Below are 19,798 nucleotides of genomic sequence, written 5' to 3' on the forward strand. Positions count from 1 at the left end.
GCCCGACGCCCACGTAATGGAACAGAAATGGTTATGTGAACTATACCCAGATAATTCTGGCAGGTGATCCGCACCCACACACAGCAAAGGAAGGTGAAAAATCCCCAGTGTCGCTGCCATTCTGACCAGGGGGGAAATTCCTTCCCAACCCCATGTGTATGGGCAAGATCAAGCCAGCCAAGCACCTGAGAGAGAGAGTATGTCTCGTGCCACCTCAGAGTCCTCCCTGTCCAATGTCCCATATCTAGCCAAGGCCATCCATGATGCTTCAGAGGAAAGACTTTTTTTTTTAAATCCCTTCCTGACCCTTTCAGGTGGCCAGCAAAAACCCCCCATGAAGCATGAACTTTCAGGATCAATTGAAAGAAAAACAGACACACTTCTGAAGTTTTGATTTGGGAGGGTGGGATGTTCATTTTGTTTTGTTTTGTTTTTTGTCTACTATTGTTGAAAGCCATATCTAAAGTCACAGTGACTCAGATTAGAGAAAAGGTTACTATTTTTTCCAGTTTGTTTACTTTGTGAATTTTACAGCAGTCTGGGTAGGGTTAAGGTTACTTTTCCCCTCATTTGGGTGTTTCACATAGCAAATGGGGAAAAGAAAAGAAAAAAAGTATGATTGTAAAAAACAAACAAAAGAAAACACCCACATTTCTCGGGGAGAGTTAGTGGTATAGTGTCTTTTTTTTAAAAAATGGTTAAATTTCAAGTTGAAGATGTCCCTTTAAATACAAACAAAATATTCATGGTGAGGAAATGGTTTTAATTGCCTGTTTTTTTCCAATCTGTTGCTATCCATGTTGTACCTATTCTGGGTGTAGATCTAGGATCTCACTCTCCAGAGCAGTTAAATAAGGCAGAACGTACCTTTCAACAGTACTAAATTCACTTACAAAAAGCAGAAAGAAAAAAAACAAATGCCTTAACCTATTGCCTTAGTTTAAACTGTGTGACAAGGGTAAGCTATAGCTGTACAAACCACTTTTTCCATTCTTTAGGAAAATAGTAATTTAAGATTTTATTTTGAGATCCTTTGTTTCCAGGAAGTTCCTTTGTTTCCTATCTAAAGGCAGCTACCAGCTCTGACGTATAGGGCAGAACACTTTGCACTTCTAATACAATGCTTGATAAATACTAATTATTCTTCCTGCAATGAAGCTGGCAAACGTTACCATCCCAATTTGACAGATGAGGAAACAGACATTGCGAGATTAAGGAACTCGCCCAATATTACACAGGAAGTCAGTAGCAGACCCGGAATAAGAACTCAGGAGTTCCTTGCTCTTACTGCTTCACTTTGAGTTTGTTTCTCTTTGTTTAGACAAAGTTTCCATATTTCCCATCTAATGGGAGGGGAGAGTGTAACATGAGGGAGAGGTGTTGGGACATATAAAGGCAGTAGAGTTCTGTGGTTAGGATGAAGGACTGGAAGTTAGTAGATCTGATTCTATTCTATTCCAGGCTCTGACTCACTGGGTGATTTTGGTCAAGTCACTTAACCTTTGTTCTTCGCTTTCTCCATCTGTAGAGTGGGGCTAATAATACTAACCTAAATTTGTAAAGTGCTTTGAGATCTACAAATGAAAAGCTCCAAAAGTGCTAAATGTCTAAGATCAAAGGTTTTTTTTTAAAAAAAAAATATATTTTGGAAGGTCTTTACTAGGGAAATTCAAGGAGTTTGTGAAAACCCCATGATACGTGTACTTTAAGAGCCATGGCTTTGATTCATGACAGTACTTAAACACATGCATTAAGCATAAATGACATCGTGAATAGGGATGCTTTCCTGAATAGAGGCCCAGTTTTCAGAAGGGTGTAAGCTAAACTGCATGTTCCTGTAAATCAAAATTTACATATGCAAACTGGGCACACACTGAGTCTGGCACACTGAGTCTGGCCCTGAATATTTGAGTGAAGATGGACAAACACACATTCAAAGCAGAATGAATAAGTCGCTTATTAAAAATACCAGCAAGTTACTAAAACACATTATGAGATTAGCACCTGCATAACAGTTGATAAGATGCAAATATCCTTAAGCAATCAACTGGCCTTATTTACAATAGTGCATTAAATATGTACTTCAGAAGGCCAGTTTTAGAAGGGTAATCTTTTTTCAGCTTCAGAATTACACAATGAAAACAGTTTGTTCTGAACTGTTTGAAGCAAGTTCCAATACGAACTGGAAAATTCAGGGAGGTGGAGGGTTTAATGTAGTTTTAAATTAACTTCTTTGTTTTAAAAACAGATAAGGTTGGGACTGCCACAAGACAAGTCACCTACACAATACACACACTCCTGCCACCTCACCACTTCTCATCAGTGCTCCTCTGATGTCCCTCCCGCCCTTCCTCTTTAACCTGATAGCTCTTTGCACTTTTAGATCCAAGGGTAAAGGACAGGAATAGATTTCTCTGCCAGCCAGTTCCCCCTCTTAATTCTGATCCCAAAGACATTCTGAAACAGAGAAAGTTTCTCAAACAAGGATGAGTACTGAGAACAAGCTAATGAGGTTAACATTATGTAGGATTGGCACATTCTGTTTTAATGCAGACAGTACATTCATACAAGTAGAGCCCGTAGATAACTGGACTGTAAGGGAACAGGGAGGAGAGGACATCAAAAACACTCTTGGCAGGAGTGTGGGTGCTTACATAGTATGGTGGTACCTAGATTGCAGTGTCATAACCTGCACCCACTGCCTATCTTCATACAGAACTCCTAGAACAGTGGTCACCCACCGGTGGATTGCGATCTCCGGCGGCACAGCGGGGCTGCTGCTAAGACAGGCTCCCTGCCTCCCACGGCCCCACGCCACTCCTGAAAGTGGCCAGCGCAGCCCTGGGGGCAGGAGGGCAGGAGTCTCCCTTCGCTTGCTTCTCCTGCCTGCAAGCACTGCCCCCACAGCTCCCACTGGCCGGGAACAGGGAGCTGTGGCCAATGGGAACTGCGGGGGTGGTGCCTGCAGAGACAGGCAGCGCACAGAGCCATGTGCCACCCGCCTCCCCCCAGGAAGCACAGGAGCGCATTGGCCCCTTCCAGGAGTGGCGTGGAGCCAGGGTAGGCAAGGACCCTGCCCTAGCGGCAGCCATGCTGCACCACCAACTGGAAGCCGCTGGCGGTAAGTGCTGCCTGGTGGGAGGCCGCACCCCAACCCCCAGCTCCCTCCCAGAGCCAGAACCCCAAACCTCCTCCTGCACCCAAACCCCAGCCCTGAGCTCCCTCCCAGAGCCAGCACCCCAACCCCCTGCCCAGTCCTGACCCCCCGCCCAGAGCCAGCACGCTGTACCCTCTTCTGCACCCCAACATTCTGCTCCAGCCCAGAGCCCCCTCGTACACCCTAACCCCCTGCCCCAGGCTCAGCCCAGAGCCCCCTCCCACACTGCGAACCCCTCGGCTCCAGCCCAGAGCCTGCACCCCCTCCCAAACCCCTACCCCAGCCCAATGAAAGTGAGTGAGGGTGGGGGAGAGCGAGTGGGGGGGTGGAGTGAGTGGGGCGGGGATTTGGAGAAGGGGCAAGGGCCTCAGGGAAGGGGCGGGGTAGATCTTGGGGTGCCCTTAAATTCAAAAAAAGTGATCTTGGGCATAAAAAGGTTGGAGACCACTGTCCTAGAGGCATCTGCCTATAGAAAAAAATATATATAAAGAAAACCAAACAAGTTACTTTTAGAACAAAAGGTACATTTACCCCCACTTGAACGCTTCAATAAGAGGATGCAAAAAGCTAAGAAAATTCTGTTCCTTTGTTGAATTGACTTCTTTGCCAAGAACCTAGTTCTCCTACCCCTGCTCCTCCCATCAGTCATACTATTCTGTATTATGCCTTATTAGCCAACTATATTCTGTTATGAGTTTGGCAATCTTGGTCCGCAAGTGCTTGTGTGGGTTGCTCTCCATCCTCCAGGAATATCAAATAAATCACTGTCATTGAAATGTGCCAACAGAACAAACTGCTTCAGAGAATGGAAAGAATGGAAAAGAGAGAGCTCAGAAGAAGCAGTAGAACACATACTTTTCCTTTGAAATTGTATATTAGGCACAACTACATTTCAGTGGAAATTAGGAGGGAGACAGTATTTCTAGACTGAGAGAGACTTAGCTGTGGATTTGTGCCAAGGAGTGATTTTTTTTTCTTCTTTTAGACAGTGAGAATAAAATGCCAAAACGAAGGATAGCAGAGTGTGAGGGAGAGATTTTTTTTTTTTTAAATAAAGTGAGCAAACCACACCTTGCTTCATCAAAAAAAGAGAAAAATGTAATGAAGAAAAAATGTCCAAGTAAGGGGACTGGTATTTAAAAGGAACCAAACCCACTGCTGGACTGAAAGCAAGAAAGAACGTAATTCTGAATGAAGCAATTAACACAACCAACAGGCAGGATGTCCACTTGGTCTTTAGGAGCCAAGACTAAAAGTCATTAGACTCAACTGCTGTCCTGCACTCTACAATGCCATGAAACAAAATCTGATCAAGTAAAGAAAGCATCAGAATCATACTAGAACTGAAAACATGTTAACTGTGGTACATAGCTGTTGCTAGTACTAACCTCACATGGTTTTCCTGAACAGTGAAGGACAGTATTTTGTCAGGATAATGGGAAGTGTGGGGGATGCCAAGAGGTGAGGAAGATAGAAGAACAGTCACTTGTTGATGTGGTTTGGACCTCCATGGTTTTCAGAGAAACCATGCTCCACTCAAGGAGACGACGATTTCGCCACCCCAAGCAGGGAAATTGCTAGAGCTCTGCTATCTATAACTGATTATGCTCCTACTGTACAAGTACTGTGAGAATTTCAAATGAAAAGTGCTCTGCAAGTAATATGTCCCTTTCAGAGATCGGGTAACTGAGGCACAGAAAGGTTACATTCTTTGCCCAAGGCCACAAAGAGCTGACTGAGTCAGGAATGAGTCCCAGGAGTCCAGACACCTTGTCCCAAGGACTAGACAATGCCGCCTCACTGTATACACCCTGTGACACATGGCCAGGGAGGGCTAAGCAGACTAATTGACCCAGGTTCAACCTTTAGAGACATTTTAGAAAAGTATGTAAATGGTAATCAGGGCCATTCCATGTTAGATAGGCTAGAACTTTAAAATGCAAACCTATATTGTTAGAGAATTAGAGGGGATACTAATTGTATGTGTTTAGTTATCTTATTAGATGTTAACCATGTAAACAGACAGTTCCTGTCTATTACTATAGCTATTGATTCAAAGATCAAAGGGAATATTAACATTTAGATGAATCTTGGGTGTAATAATGTCACTGTATATATGTCTCTTTAAAGTTTGTGATAAATGGCTTAATGGATAAATTGCCTTATGTTAATTTGTGTAGCTAATTACCATTGATGCTTAGGAAATTGGTCTACTTCTGAGTCTCTATGATTGCCTAATGTTCGTCTAAGGAATGTATGGTCAAGAGGCCTCTAGAAAACTGTATAAACGACTCTTGGGACCTGATCCTTTCATCTCCGATCTGCTTGATACTTTATGCAGGGGAAGCTTGAGTTGTAAGACTGAGATCTACAGTCCAATCTGGATTGCATTGAATATGAACATTGGACTTATTTTGCAGCTACAAAGTTCTTCATCTCTACTATAAAACTGATCTCAGAATGGTACTCATGTCTGTCTGTATACTGATCTTTTAATCAATTCTCTCTCTCTTTTCTTTAATAAATTTTAGTGTAGTTAATAAGAATTCACTGTAAGCGTGTATTTGAATAAGATCTGAAATATTCATTAACTTGGGAGGTAATGTGCCTGATCCTTTGAGATTGGTAGAACTTTCTTATATGATAAATAAGATTTTCAGTAATCCTCATCATATTTGACTTGGGTTTCTGGGTGGAGGCCTAAGGCTGGGTTGCTTTAAGGGAACTGTGTTTTGGCTTCTGGGTAACCAGTAAGGTATTACAAAAGCTGTTTTGAGGCTAGCTTGGTGTATCTAAGTACTGGAATGACCACCAACTTTGGGGATTGTCTGCCCCATTCTTTGCAGTTTGCCCTAATTAAGTAACCTCAGTGTGGTTCCCGTGGGACCCTGGCCACACACCCAAAGCACTGAAGAGTCCCCCTACGTTCCTAAAGTAAAATTGGACAATATTGTACAGACAAATATCATTCCTAATACACTAGATTTCAGGCCACAATACGCTCCTTTTTCCAGGGACACCAAGATGGCTCCAAATATTTTCTGGCTGCTGGTATATCAAGCAGCATCTCAGTAACTATCCTGTGACAAAGCTCAAAAGGTGCAGCTGCCAGATAAGGTTCTCTTATCTGCTGCTCTCTTCCCTTCCGGACCAATTAGAATTTAAATTCCCTAGCACCCTTCTATGATCTTTGTATTCTTTTCCAATTACAGAGGATTCATCTCAGTAACCAACCATTTGAACTGACATGAACAAATTCAGCTGGACCATCTTTTACTTCCTTAAAAGGCTTAGTTGGGGCCAGTATTGCGGTCCCAGCTTACCTTCCAGAAAAGAAAGATTTGATAGTTATCTAGGATCCCAATTTCACTATGGCCTCCCCACAAAATCCATAAAATCTCTAATTTATTCTCCTGCACCTGCTGTGCTACAGTCATCCATTGAAGCCAACGGAATATTAAGAGTTGTAGTTCAGTAACATTCCCTATCTGAGCCATTGCTTGTCTGCTATGGAGCATTTATTACAGCAATGTTTCTGTCACAAACCTTTTACTGCATCAAGGACAGCCAGGGTTAAAAAAAATTTAGGTGAAACATACCACTAAGACTTCCACTTACTGTGTTCAAACCCTGTAAGGTGCACAGGCAGTGGGAGTACCTTTGATTTCCTTTTGAAACAGATTGTATTACCACAGGATTAGCTCAGATCAGACAGCATCTGGCTTTCAGTGCGGTTCCTGTTTCTGGCCCAGTTTCCAAGAAAAGTTTACGAAGGAGCAAGGCACACTATCAAATGCCAGTGAGGGAGAGGAGACAGTTACATCTTATAATTTGGATGGGACTTAAATCAATGCTCTCCAACAAGGCTAAATCTTATGACAGTCCACAGGCCCAGTTCTAATCTGTGAAGTTACTCCCAATTTACACCAAACATCAGTATCAATGCCCAAGACTTCACCCTGGTTACGAAACATGGTTACAGTCAGATCTACACTACAAGTTGCAACAGTGTTTTAGCAGGATCCCCAAAAGTATTTTACCTGGAGCATGGATTGGCCTATGGGCAGATGGCAGGGAGAAGGGGGGCAAATGACTTCGGTCGAAGTCTCACTATTTCAAACTAAAATTGAAGAGAGGTATGAGAAAGTGGATTTGTTATGTTACCTTAACATGGATTTGTGCCCGTTACAAAGCGTTCATTTGTTATAAATGTCAAATCTGTATTTCTGACTCCTTGTGGTTTTTCCTGATAAAAGTTTAAGATATGCTTCATTAAAGAAGATTTTTCTTAAATGCTACAACAACCTGCAAAAGCAGTTCAAAAGCTGCCACCTTTTTAATCACACTCTATCCAACTGAAGTCTCTCTTTACAATGGGTATTTTCAGTCACTGAACAGCAGAGTTACTAGCCAGTTAACTCTGATTTCAGAGCACTGATCACTATCCACACTTTCAAGAGTTTAGAAAACTGCTTTAGGACATGGGAGATTTTGTAGTGTGGATGGGGGAAAAGATTATTATTTCAACCAGCCTTTTGCAGATTAAGTTTTCCCTGCTTTTGGGCTCAACACAGGATTAACTGGATGAAGTTCTGGGACTTCTGTCATACAGGAGGTCAGACTGATCTAATGGCCCCTTCTGGCCTTAAAAATCTATGAATCTTTTCAATAGGTATGTACATATGTTTTACACTCAAGCTCTCTCAAGCTTCCACTACCCTTGGTTAATTCATGCAATGTTGCTACAATCCTGTGCGCAACATCTGATGCAACTGTTTGCAAGTCAATGAACTATGATGTCACAAAGTGAAGATTGTGGCTTCAATGAATGAACTAAGAAAGACAACTATCTTGGTAAAGTGAAGTCAAGAAGAAACAAGTCAAAGCTAACTGAAGCTTAATATTTTTCTTCTGTCTTTGGAGTAAAAACCTTGCACTTGAGCAATTAGATTTTAGAAGGAACAGAGGGGCTATTAAGGATACCTGAAAATAAAATAGTATTTATATATGGATACATGGATACATATAATCACATTACCTATGGCACAAGCTTCACTAAAGTTCTTGACACTTCTAGAGCTTCTGCACATCCCAACACTTCCTCAGCTTCTTGCATGTCTAGTTAACTCCTGGGATTCTACAGTAATTCCCCCCCAAAGACATCTTGTTTATTTTAAACAAACTTGGGGGCAAGCCAGTATCCCGATTGATACCAAACTGTGGCAATTACATACGATTCCCGCATCAGGTGCATTTGGAGAGGTTGTGTGTCACTCTACACTGTGCCATATCACTGGTGAACACATACCCCTTTCCACCCTGGCGGCGACTGTGTTATAACATAAAAAAATATGGAATGACAGGTATTGTGTAAACAAGTGCTTAGTTATCACTTTACAGCTAATAAAAATGCAGCTCTCTCTGGAGTGTAAAGCAGCAGCTATTTAACAGCACAGAGCAACACTACAATTTTTACTTATGCATGCATAAATTAGGCCACAGAGCGAAGAGTACACCACCCAGCTGAATCATATACAAGAGTCCATGGAGGACCTTTATCAATTCTGCTGAATAAAGGCATGGTATGAACATCAAGAATTATTGTCACTAAAGTTAATGTCCCAATTCACATAATTTACTATAGGGCACATACCAAGGTTTGCACACTGTGATTCTAAAGCAAAAAAAAAAATAAGCGCAACACATCTCATCAGGAAAAAGCCATGCAAGTGGAAAGCTGGCATTAATTCCCCACCCTTACAGAAACACACACCCACTGCTACCTAGCACCAGCACTTTATATTCTACACAAAGGGCACCCAGAGCTTGTTTGAAAAAGTGTTTTTGCCAAATGAACTACCACTGTACATTAATGCAGCTAGTTAAACAACATACAGCAAAAGCAAACAGACAGATTGATAAAAAGCAAACTACTACTGGGCTATCAGCAATGCAGACTCATTTGAGTCCCTACCAAGCACCTTGGAGATTCCAAATTGAAACTATCGACCAAATATGTACTTTTCCATTAGGCATTTGATATGGATCTGGAAATAGTGATGCGTCATTTAGTCAGGAACTCTACTCAAAAACATACAAATGGTGAATTTATAGAAAAGGAGATATGGAAAAGATGTTCTCCCAACTAACCAGCATTTTGAGTGTCACATCAGGATTTCGAGTTGCAAATCTTATGAATCTGTCAAAGAAAAAAAGAGTCAGGAAGGAAAGTTGTGTGTGTCTTCTTTAGAAGTTTGAGGACTGAAAAAAAAAAAACCAACACTTTTTTCCTGGGGCTCACAAGTAAATGCAGAAGTTCTTTATGGAATCATAGAATTCAGAAAAGAAATTTTGTAAGATTTTAGAGTAGTCAATAATCTGTCAGTTTGAAGCCAGTTTTTAATGGGTAGACAGGGAGAGAAAAAGGGCAACATAACACTGCCCTATAGTTCCTGCTGCAGTCTGCTTCACCAGCTTCTCTAATACTCCAGGCTGTGTAATTCAAGCATTACTTTGTCCATTAGCCATCACAATGGATGAGTTTAAGCTAAAAAAAAAACCCAAAACAAACACATATATGCTTTACCCTCCACTAAAAGCAACACGGTTGAAAGCATGTCAGCTTCAATTAGAGATGGTCCTACTCGCTCAGGAAAGACAAATAAGAACTGAAACAAACATTTGCCCATCCCCCAACAAAAAGTATGCTTTAAGGTGTGGATTACAATAGTCATCCCAGGGACAGCCTCCTTTCAAAAAAAAAAAAAAAAGTTTTTTACAGTTGTGCTTAGGGGCCAACTGAGAATAGGGCTCCATTGTGCTAGGCTCCATACCAACGGAATAAGAGACAACTCCTGCCACTGAGCACTTCCAGTCTGAGGCCAGGCCTACACTAGAAACTTCTGCTAGTACACTATAGTAATTTTGGTTGAGTGTCACTTTTTTTATATTGCCAAAAGCCCTGGGGTAGATACAGTCATACTTGTACACAAATGCTTTTGTCAGTACAGCTCATTTTGCTCAGGAAACTGGGATAAGCTATACAGGCAAAAAAAATATTTGTTGTCACTATAAGCTGCATCTACACTGGGAAGGTTTGCCGATATAGCTATACAGGTAAAGGCAAACCTTTTCTAGTGTACACTAGGCTTTATCATTTAAATCTAAATCCCCTCTAAGCCTGGCTCCTTCCCCATGCCTCTGAAACCTGTGCCCAATGTACTGGTGAGCTCTATTATTCTACTCACAACATCAAGCAATAAAAAAAAACAGCAAAATTATTAAATGATGGGAAGTAAGTTCTGAATTGCTCCATTAGCTATAAATGGTGATTTACTATCCAATGCCGGAATAGCACAGCACTGGGATCTATTAGCACATAACTTTGGAATTGCCCACAGTTAAAACAAGATCTTAGTTACAGTTACTTTAGTTTATACTTGCTCGCAGGCTGAATAACAGCAGTTTAATGGTCCTGAAAGAATTCAAAAGCCTCTGTGGCTACTCCACAGCCAACTGTAACTAGCTTTGAAATGAGAACTGCCAGACAGTCAGCCACAAGGACAACAATAATACATGTGGCAAAGTTTCTCTCTCCACCTTGTTACCCAGTTTCCAATGCACAGACACTGTTCAATGACCTGTTCATTGTACTTAGAATTATGAAGAACATTTATAATTCCAGGGTCTCTTTCCTCTCAGAGATACTGCTCTCTACTGAAGCAAGGTCTAGCAAGCAGTTACATCATGCATCAGACACATTTTTGCCACACAATCCTCATTCAAGATGGGCCAAAGTTACAGTTTAATTTACGCATGCTTCTAACTTTCACACAAGTTGCACATGGTAGCAGGGCCGGATTAAGACCTTTAGAGGCCCTAAGCACTGAAAAGATTATGGTGCCCCCCAATATGTAATTCAAAATAAAAACAATACGATACCGTAAATTAAAATTTTATTTTTCGAAATCACACAAAACTTACATGTATGCTGAAATTAAAGTAGCTTCTTTCTAGATTTTCTGATTGCAAAATTTTGGATAAATTCATCGAAGCTGACTTGACGAAGCATGTCTGCTTCCATACACAATAGGGAAAGTGAATCAAGTCTGTCCTGACACATTGTTGTTCTCTGAGGGTTTTTTATTCTTTTCAGCTGAGAAAAAGAGCGTTCTGCGGAGCAGTTAGTAATCATCAATGTTAGAAAGATATGTAGTGGTTTGGAAATACACATTGTATTCCATCTTTCAATATTGTGTCATGAAGATCAATGTGACTGAATTTCATTTTTCCTGTTTCATGAAACTTTGCACGCATATAACAGTGGAACTGCCATACTTCTCCACAGAGATTCATGTTCAAGTCAACAGGGTATGAGTCAACTAGCTTTCGGGAACCTTGTGAATACTGTTCGTCAGATAAGTCCATATCATTTAGAAAAGAAAATCTACTTGATACCTCTTTGTACACTTCATCTCTCCTCTTCGTATGAGCTTCAAGTGTATCGATTATAGCGTAGTAATTAGATATGAGAAATTTGTCTCTAGGATTCAATGCTACTTCTGTTGCACTGCTATCATTTGCTTGTTTTTTCCTGATTCACTTGAGGGACTGGGCTTCTTTGTAGTTAGTATCAGGCAAGATATCTTTTGATATGTCTTCAAATCTTTCAAAATCATTCCTCAAAATGTGTAAGTGGTCTGCTAATGATTGACAGAGGTCTGCACATGTTTTCAAATCCAATTCTTTTTCCTGGAGAGCTTGACTTGTGTGAACAAAGTGTTGTAAAATTTCATTCCACATGGTCAACATGAATACAAACTCTAGTTCTTGCATCTTGTTTGCAATGGTTTCTGCCTCTTGTATAGTTTCTCCCTTTTGTGTTTGATCTTCAATTATACTTTCTAATGCATCCACAATCTTTGGGTAGGACTCCAGAATTGCACTTGTTGCCACTGCATGTGCCTCCCAGCGAGTATTATAAAGAGATTTCAACACACAATCATTGCCCAAATATGTTTTAAGAACTGTTTTTGAAATATCAAATTTTTGAAAAAAAAAAAATCTCTTTTTTTGGTGCCCCCTGCTTTGCTGGTGCCCTAAGCACGTGCTTAGTCTGCCTATTGGGTAATCCAGCCCTGCGCGGTAGCATGCATGCACAGGCACATGAAGGCAGCGTGGGTTCCTAGAAACATCTGCAGCTCCCCATAAAACCTGCAGCCCCAGTTGTTTGGCGACTGTAGTAGAAAGGGTGGTGTGGGATGAAGGTGTTCTGACATGAAAAACAGAGACCAGGGTAGGTGTGGAAACATTTGCATTTCATTTGTAGCCAAATATTGGCTGAGAGAATAAAAAGGCACCAAGGCTGTGCATTATTAGGATAAGATGTTTTGTCGGAAGGGCATATACCTGAATGGCATGTGCTTCAGTCTTAATACAGACCTAAAGTAGTATGCACCAGAGATTTCAACCTATAAAGTAAGGTCTTAATTGCTTACCTACTTCACAGATGGATTGCAGGGATTAGTCATTATGTATAAAATGCTGTGAAGATGAACAGCACTAGATAAGTGCTCAAGTATTATTAAAACCCTAATGCCCTCTGGTTGTTCATTCATTCTAAACTAATTTCAAGTGAACACATTTCATTATATTTTAAATTGAAATGAATTCAGTGTTCCTGAAAATGGACAGCTTGACAGCACAAGAGATAAAAGTTCTATTTATCCACAAACAGATACTGCATGGAGCAGGGCTACAGCACAAGCTTTCCCCTGACTCCTCTAGGAGTGAGGGTGTTCAGTCTTCATAGGCTCTTCAGTCTTTGGCCTCTCATGCAATTACTAGCATCTGTGACATGTATCCATGTCCACTAGTAGATGGATTGGGACTCACCAGCTCATTTTATATGCTGGTTGCTGAAAAGCTGTGAAAAGGCAAATTTTGGTCACTACTGATCTAGGAGATAGGAGCTACAGCCACAGCTTCTCACGACGATTTGCAGTCTTGGTCTCATCTCTATTCAGGGCAGCAAATACACGTTCCTTCATGTTTGGCTGGCCAAAAGGTTGTTTTTTTCCTGGCAGATGAAGACCTCACTCCATTCATACCTTTATCATCTCCAGTCCAGACTATTGCAATCCACTCTATCTAGAGCTACTCTGCAGGGCAACATAGTTCTTACAGAAAAGCGCTGTGTAGTTTGAAAATTTGTCCCTCACCAACAGAAGTTGGTCCAATAAAAGATATTACCTCACCCACCTTGTCTCTCTAGTATCCTGGGACCGACACGGCTGCAACACCGCATAGTTATATTTTGTCAGACATGATAATTAATTTCTGTACCAAAAAACTGGTATATCCCAGAACCCAGTAGTTTGAGACAATTTTATGATTGTCATCTTAGATGAAAGCTAAACAGTTTTTTTTTTGTAGTTTACATTATGTAAGATGACACATTTTAAAAAAATCTATTTTTAGCCCTCTGGGTTGCCAAGAAACAAAGAATGCAAAGTTTATCTGTGATTTTGAAATCTCTCAAATATAGCTCTGAACCAACACCTCCAAATTCTGGGGAAGTTTGGATCAAACTTTATAACCCCAGGTTCATTTAATTTCTCTGCCTCATCCTGTTGTGAACCATCAGCCCTTTCCTTTATTTTAGTGAGCTTGTGTTTCCACCTGGGTTTTGAAACTTGGGAACAAGAGGAATTGCATTTATCAAGCCACCTGAAATACACCTCCCTCTCATACTATTATAGCAGTTGCTCCAGATCCCATTATAAGCCCTATTTTTCCACATACCTCTACTGTCTGCAAATAGAGGCCTCTGAGGTTTGAAATTGGCAGCCTATCTCCAAAGCTGAGGAATAATTCTACCACCAAGTTTCACGCAAATCAGACGGGGGCTTTGAAGCCACGGACCGCCCAAAATCCAGTATGACTTAGTGAAATTGCATTGTTTCCAGCTAAGCAATACTCCACTGTGCTCATTCCACTAGAAGCAATTACCCACTGGAGCAATAGTGCCTCAAAGAACACAACGAAAATCCCACTGAACTGTATAAATAAGAGTCCTGATTTGGAGTTATGGTGGACAGAGAGAAAATGACAGTTTTGTTTGGGAGGGGTAAGGTACTGTAATGTTCCCAGTTCCTCCTAGCATCTCACCTCCTGAAACCAAAGGCATCCCAAAGAGGGCACAGATAAGATTCTATAGCTTCTTAGTTGGGAAGTATCATCTTAATTTTACATTTCCCAGTTCTCCAATGTTTACCGTGCATTTTTAATTGTAAGGGGCACATGAGGACACCTTAACTGCATATTTTCTGCTCTTCCAGTGCAAGTTTGGGGAATTAAAAACTCATGCTCAGGAAGAGCATGATGACTACAAGGAACTATTTTGCCATTGCAAACCTCATGTTAACCAAGTTTTTTAAATATGAATCTAAGTATCTATGAGGCTACATGAAGCATGCACGGCAACCTCATTTATAGGTCTGTGTCTCAAGACATAGGTTTGCTAACAGGAATGCAGGAGAGTACAGGTTGAGATGTCCGTGCTATTTTGATTGATGAGAACGTCAATGCTGTCAGTAGCAACAACACACAAAGCTTTAGTTACATGTAGCCTTATCATAACAGGCAGCCCCCTAAAGAAGCTTTCGTACTTGGTAAGAGCATTATACTGGGAACAAAGACCTGTCAGTGCCTCTCCCTGCAAGGAGAAGAAGAGAGGGCAGAGTGCTCAACTCAGCTCTTTTGTTATTGTTTGTGTCTAAAGTAATGAAACACCCCCTCCACCCAGCCAGTTTAGGAATCATGCATCATCAAACAAAGGGTTCTACCTCTCCCCCCAGCACACCCACATGACCTCAATGCTCTCTATAAAGATCCTCAACACCCACTTTACACAACATTATTACATAACAGCATTGTTGGAAGAACCTCCAACTTCCCATGCACCTTCCCCTCAAAACCTAGTCCCCTTCCCCTGGCATCCTGCCCGCCCCCAGCCTCAGGGCGGCCTCCATACCCTCTCCCCAGACTGCTCTGCGGCTTGTGTTTCATTTCAGCCTGTGTGAGATCATAAGCAGTTTGAGGCAGGACTTTACCTTGTTTTTGCACAGCACTGGGCACATTTATGGTGTTATATAGTAACATGTTTTCTTACACAAAGATCACACCCCTGCCTGTGTTTCAGCGAGCGCTACCCAGTGCTTACGAGACACTCGCACAGGTTGCGCCCTGAACTAATGTACACGTGGGAAAAAGCTCGGCCGGGGGCGTTCAGCGTCCCCAGATGAGGCTAGGCCAGGTTTGGCTGCGGAACGGATACAACTGTGCACTGCACGCTACGAGGGAAGAACATCACCGAGCAACGGGGCACCAGCTCGGGGCGGAGGAGCAGCCCCCAGGTGCCCAGGGCTGCAAGGATCCTGTGACTCTTTTCTTCCCCCACTCCATGCACGGCTGGAGGGAAGGGGCTGCATCGACCCCTCCCGCAGCGCGGGACGCCTTGGCGGATATCGCCGCGGACAGCATGGGATGCTCCGGGTGTCCCCCTCCCGCGTGCACTAGAGGCCCTAGACCCCGGCCTCGCGCCGCGGTAAGGTCCGCGCGCAAGCAGCCCCCGGGGCCCCTCCCCGCGCGCGGGGGCGGGGGGCGCCCCGCACTCACCTCCTGAAGTCAAAGGGCATGTTGGTGGCGGGTGCGGCGCAGCCTCCGGCCCCTCCCCCGGCTCTCTCAGCCTCGCTCGTGCCGGCCCGGCTGCAGGGCCAGGAAGTGATGGGCCGCGAACCGCGTCCCCATTGGGCGGCCGGCACCGGCCACCCCAGCCGCTTCCGCCGCCGAGTTAAAGGGCCAGGAGAGGCCAGGCGGCGCGGCCGGTTCCGGGCCTGGAGGAGCCGCTGCCTGGCCTTGGGCTGGCACTCAGGAGAGCTGGCTGTGCCACTGCCCTGCTGGGGGACCCTGGGCAAGGGCTTCCCTCTCTGTGCCTCTGCCGGAACCCCCTCCCTCTTCGTGTGTACAGGCTGTGAGCTCTTCGGGGTAAGCATTGCGTGTTTGTACAGCGCCTAGCACAGGGGGCCTGACCCCGCTAGGGGCCTTTCAGCCCAAACAGTAATCACCCTTCCTACATACTGAGCTACTCCAGGGGCAGTTGGGGCTGCACTGCAGGGAGAGCCTGGGCCCAGTAAACTGCAGCCTGTCTTTGAAAGGGGATGCCTCAGATCATCATCTCTGTGTCCAGCAGTCAGTGGAAACTGAAAAAGCAGCTGAGGAAGGGGCTCAGGTTCCTTACAACTCCAAGGAAGGTGTAAAGATAACTTTCGCTGGCTGCGGAATAACTAGTCACTGCTTTGGGAAAGGGGGTTGACAGAGTGGTGTCACCTACAGCACAAGTTATATCACAGCACAGAAAAGAAACATGGTTACAGCCAAAATACCTCCTCTTGGCGGTTAATCAAGAAAAGGGATCAAAGGGAAGAGGAAATTCGCAGAACTCTATGCATACCACACTGCCTTCCTTGGTGGTTCCACCACTTTCATGGTCTTCTTGTGTCTGTTGCCATCTGCCTCCTCCCTAGTGACCCACCTCTCTCCATTTTACCCTTCTCTGGTGGCTCAGCAGGAAACCAAGACTATATTTAGAAGCAAGATTAGTTTAGATTGGAACAAGCAGAGAAACATTTCTTAATGGTGAGATCCATTAGGCTGTGTAATAGGTTCCTAAGGGAAGGGATGAAAACTTCAGTACCGGGCAAACTGGTTGAAACCATAGTAAAGAACAAAACTGTCATACACATAGATGAACACAATTTGTTGGGGAAGAGTTAACATGTTTTTTATATTATTTTATTTTTATAAAGGGAAATCATGCCTCACCAATCTACTAGAATTCTTTGCAGATGATACAAAACTACTCACAATAGTTAAGTCCCAGGCAGACTGCAAAGAGCTACAAAAGGATCTCTCAAAACTGGGTTACTGGGCAACAAAATGGCAGATGAAATTTAATGTTGATAAATGCAAAGTAATGCACAGTGGAAAACATAATCCCAACTAGACATATAAAAAGATGGGGTCTAAACTAACTGTTACCACTCAAAAAAAGAGATCTTGGAGTCATTGTGGATAGTTTTCTGAAAACATCCACTCAATGTGCTGTAGCAGTCAAAAAAGCTAACAGAATGTTGGGAATCATTAAGAAAGGAATAGATAATAAATAGAAAATATCATATTGCCTCTATATAAATCCATGGTATACCCACATCTTAAATACTGCATGCAGATGTGGTCGCCACATCTCAAAAAAGATATATTAGAATTGGAAAAGATTCAGAAAAGGGCAACAAAAATGATTAGGGGTATGGAACGGCTGCCATATGAGGAGAGATTAATAAGACTTGGACCTTGCAGCTTGGAAAAAAGATGACTAAGGGGGGATATGATAGAGATCTATAAAATCATGACTGGTGTGGAGAAAGTAAATAGGGAAGGGTTATTTACTCCTCATAACACAAGAATTAGGAGTCACCAAATGAAATTAATAGGCAGCAGGTTTAAAACAAACAAAAAGAAGTATTTTTTTCACACAATGCACAGTCAACCTATGGAACTCCTTGTCAGAGGATATTGTGAAGGCCAAGACTATAACAGGGTTCAAAAAAGAACTAAGTAAATTCATTGAGGATAGGTTCATCAATAGCTATTAGCCAGGATGGGCAGGGATGGTTCCCTAGCCTCTGTTTGCCAGAAGCTGGGAATGGGCGACAAGGAGTGAATCACTTGATGATTACCTGTTCTGTTCATTCCCTCTGGGGCATCTGGCATTGGCCACTGTCAGATGGGAGGATACTGGGCTGGATGGACCTTTGGTCTGACCCAGTATGGCCATTCTTATGTTCTTTTCTTGGGATATGTGAAACTAGACTGGAGGAAGCCCTGGAGATTAGACTGTAGGGAACAATCCTGCAGAAGTCCCTTGGAATGAATAAAAAATATCGAATAGACCTTTTGTAACTCAGATGTCTATATTATCTGACATTAGTGGGATATTTCTCTTAAATGATTAGCAGTGAGCTAGTTAACATACTCAGCTGAAATTTAACAGCCCATCAAAATTAGTAGGGCAATTTCCAGCTCTCATAAGGTAGAGCTGGTTAGACAGGCTTGGGTAGAGGGTCCTATAGTGCAAAAAAACCAAAACAGTGCTGATTCAGGTACAGCCTAGAATACATACTAGCAAGAACCAAACAGTGTTAGCTGCTACAGTCACCTAGTATTAGCCATATTGTGTTGAAGACATAAACCATGTAAGCCAAGCAAGTTACTAAACTGGTTACAAACTCAAAAACACAGAGCCTTAGGCAGCCTAAAACACAGTAGCTCTGACTACATATTTAGGAATACATACAACACAGCAATAGGTCACATGGGGAAGTTTTTCTTTGAAACATAAAGGTCAAATTCTGAAGAAATCGATGGGCACCGCATCATGCCAGAATAACTTTATGGCCTGATACAGCTCACAGCCCTGCCAAGAAAAGGAGAACTTAATGCCCTTAGATAAGACCCCTCGTCATTACATTGTTTAATTACCTAAGGCTTCTAGAAAGCTTGAGATAAGAACAGGAATTTGACTGCAGTCCAGCTGGGTGCGGTTGCTTAGATCATGCTGTGTGTTAGGTTAAGAACTAAAAGCAAGAGTTTATGTGGCATGATTATAGCATAATTGGAGTTGAAATAAGTAAGCTGATACTGATGACTGGATCTGAAAGTAACTGTCTTTTTCATAAAGAAACAATAAATTATCACTCTCCTGATGATAGTAATCTTAATACTACCTCATGTTTCTCTTCAAAGTGCTTTACTACCATTAATTGATCCTCCTAACTCCTTTGAAGTTGGTAAGTAAATATCATTATGAACATTTTTCAGATGAAGAAACCCAGGCAGAGAGGTGAAATTACTCACCTAGGACAACGCGGGGTCTGTTTCACATTCAAGATTAGCAACCAGGAGTTTCTAGCTCCTAGTTCTATGTTCACAAAAGTACAAAAAATAACATTCCATATTCCTGACTGCTTTCTTACAGATGAAACACATCATTGGTGACTCTCTCTGGATTCATAACCAGTGTCTCATAGATTAAAGATAGAGAAATAATAAAATGGTCTTGTAATTAAGGCGAGATTGCTACTTCCTCCCAGATGAATTCAGTACCATTCTACTTCAGCAGTAGAACAGGAGTCTTACTTTGATGATCCACTCTGGGATGCTGGTGGATCTTGTTGGATTCCAAAGTTCTCTGGAAGATAAATCCATCCCTACCTTAAAGATGAGAAAACAGACAGAATGGGGTTCACAGCTGGAGTAAATGACAACCAGAGAAAGAACTTGGGTTTTCTAGACTTCCAAACATTGGCTTGTACCCCCTGCCTATACTGTCTCCCAAAAAAACCTATTTGTCCCCCAAGATCATAGACACTAGAGAGGGAAAAAAATCTTTATCTCTCTGTTTGTTCAGGATTTTTCCCTACAGTATGTTTTCTAGTCTTTTACTCAATCTAGTTTTAAAAGTCCCAAATGATGGGAGTTTTACTCTTTCCATGGAAGACTATTCCCCAGCCAAATACACTT

At 42.3% G+C, this 19,798-nt stretch overlaps 1 protein-coding gene across 2 annotated transcripts in view; it reads right to left on the bottom strand.

The window, feature by feature from the left end:
* ERGIC1 (endoplasmic reticulum-golgi intermediate compartment 1) overlaps positions 1 to 16,098 on the bottom strand; it is a 101,490-nt gene extending 85,392 nt beyond the window's left edge. Inside the window, exon 1 of one of the 2 annotated variants that reach the window (XM_073355799.1) lies at positions 15,836 to 16,098. Coding sequence is in view for 1 of the 2 variants with exons in the window: in XM_073355800.1 (XP_073211901.1) it covers positions 15,836 to 15,855 (20 nt within the window). In the remaining variant the exon portion in view is untranslated. The remainder of the gene's footprint in view (positions 1 to 15,835) is intronic. The other variant, XM_073355800.1, reaches the window with a different exon arrangement.
* Between the last annotated feature and the right edge of the window lie 3,700 nt (positions 16,099 to 19,798).

This window comes from Lepidochelys kempii, chromosome 8 (genome assembly GCF_965140265.1).
Source record: "Lepidochelys kempii isolate rLepKem1 chromosome 8, rLepKem1.hap2, whole genome shotgun sequence".
NCBI lineage: Eukaryota > Metazoa > Chordata > Testudines > Cheloniidae > Lepidochelys > Lepidochelys kempii.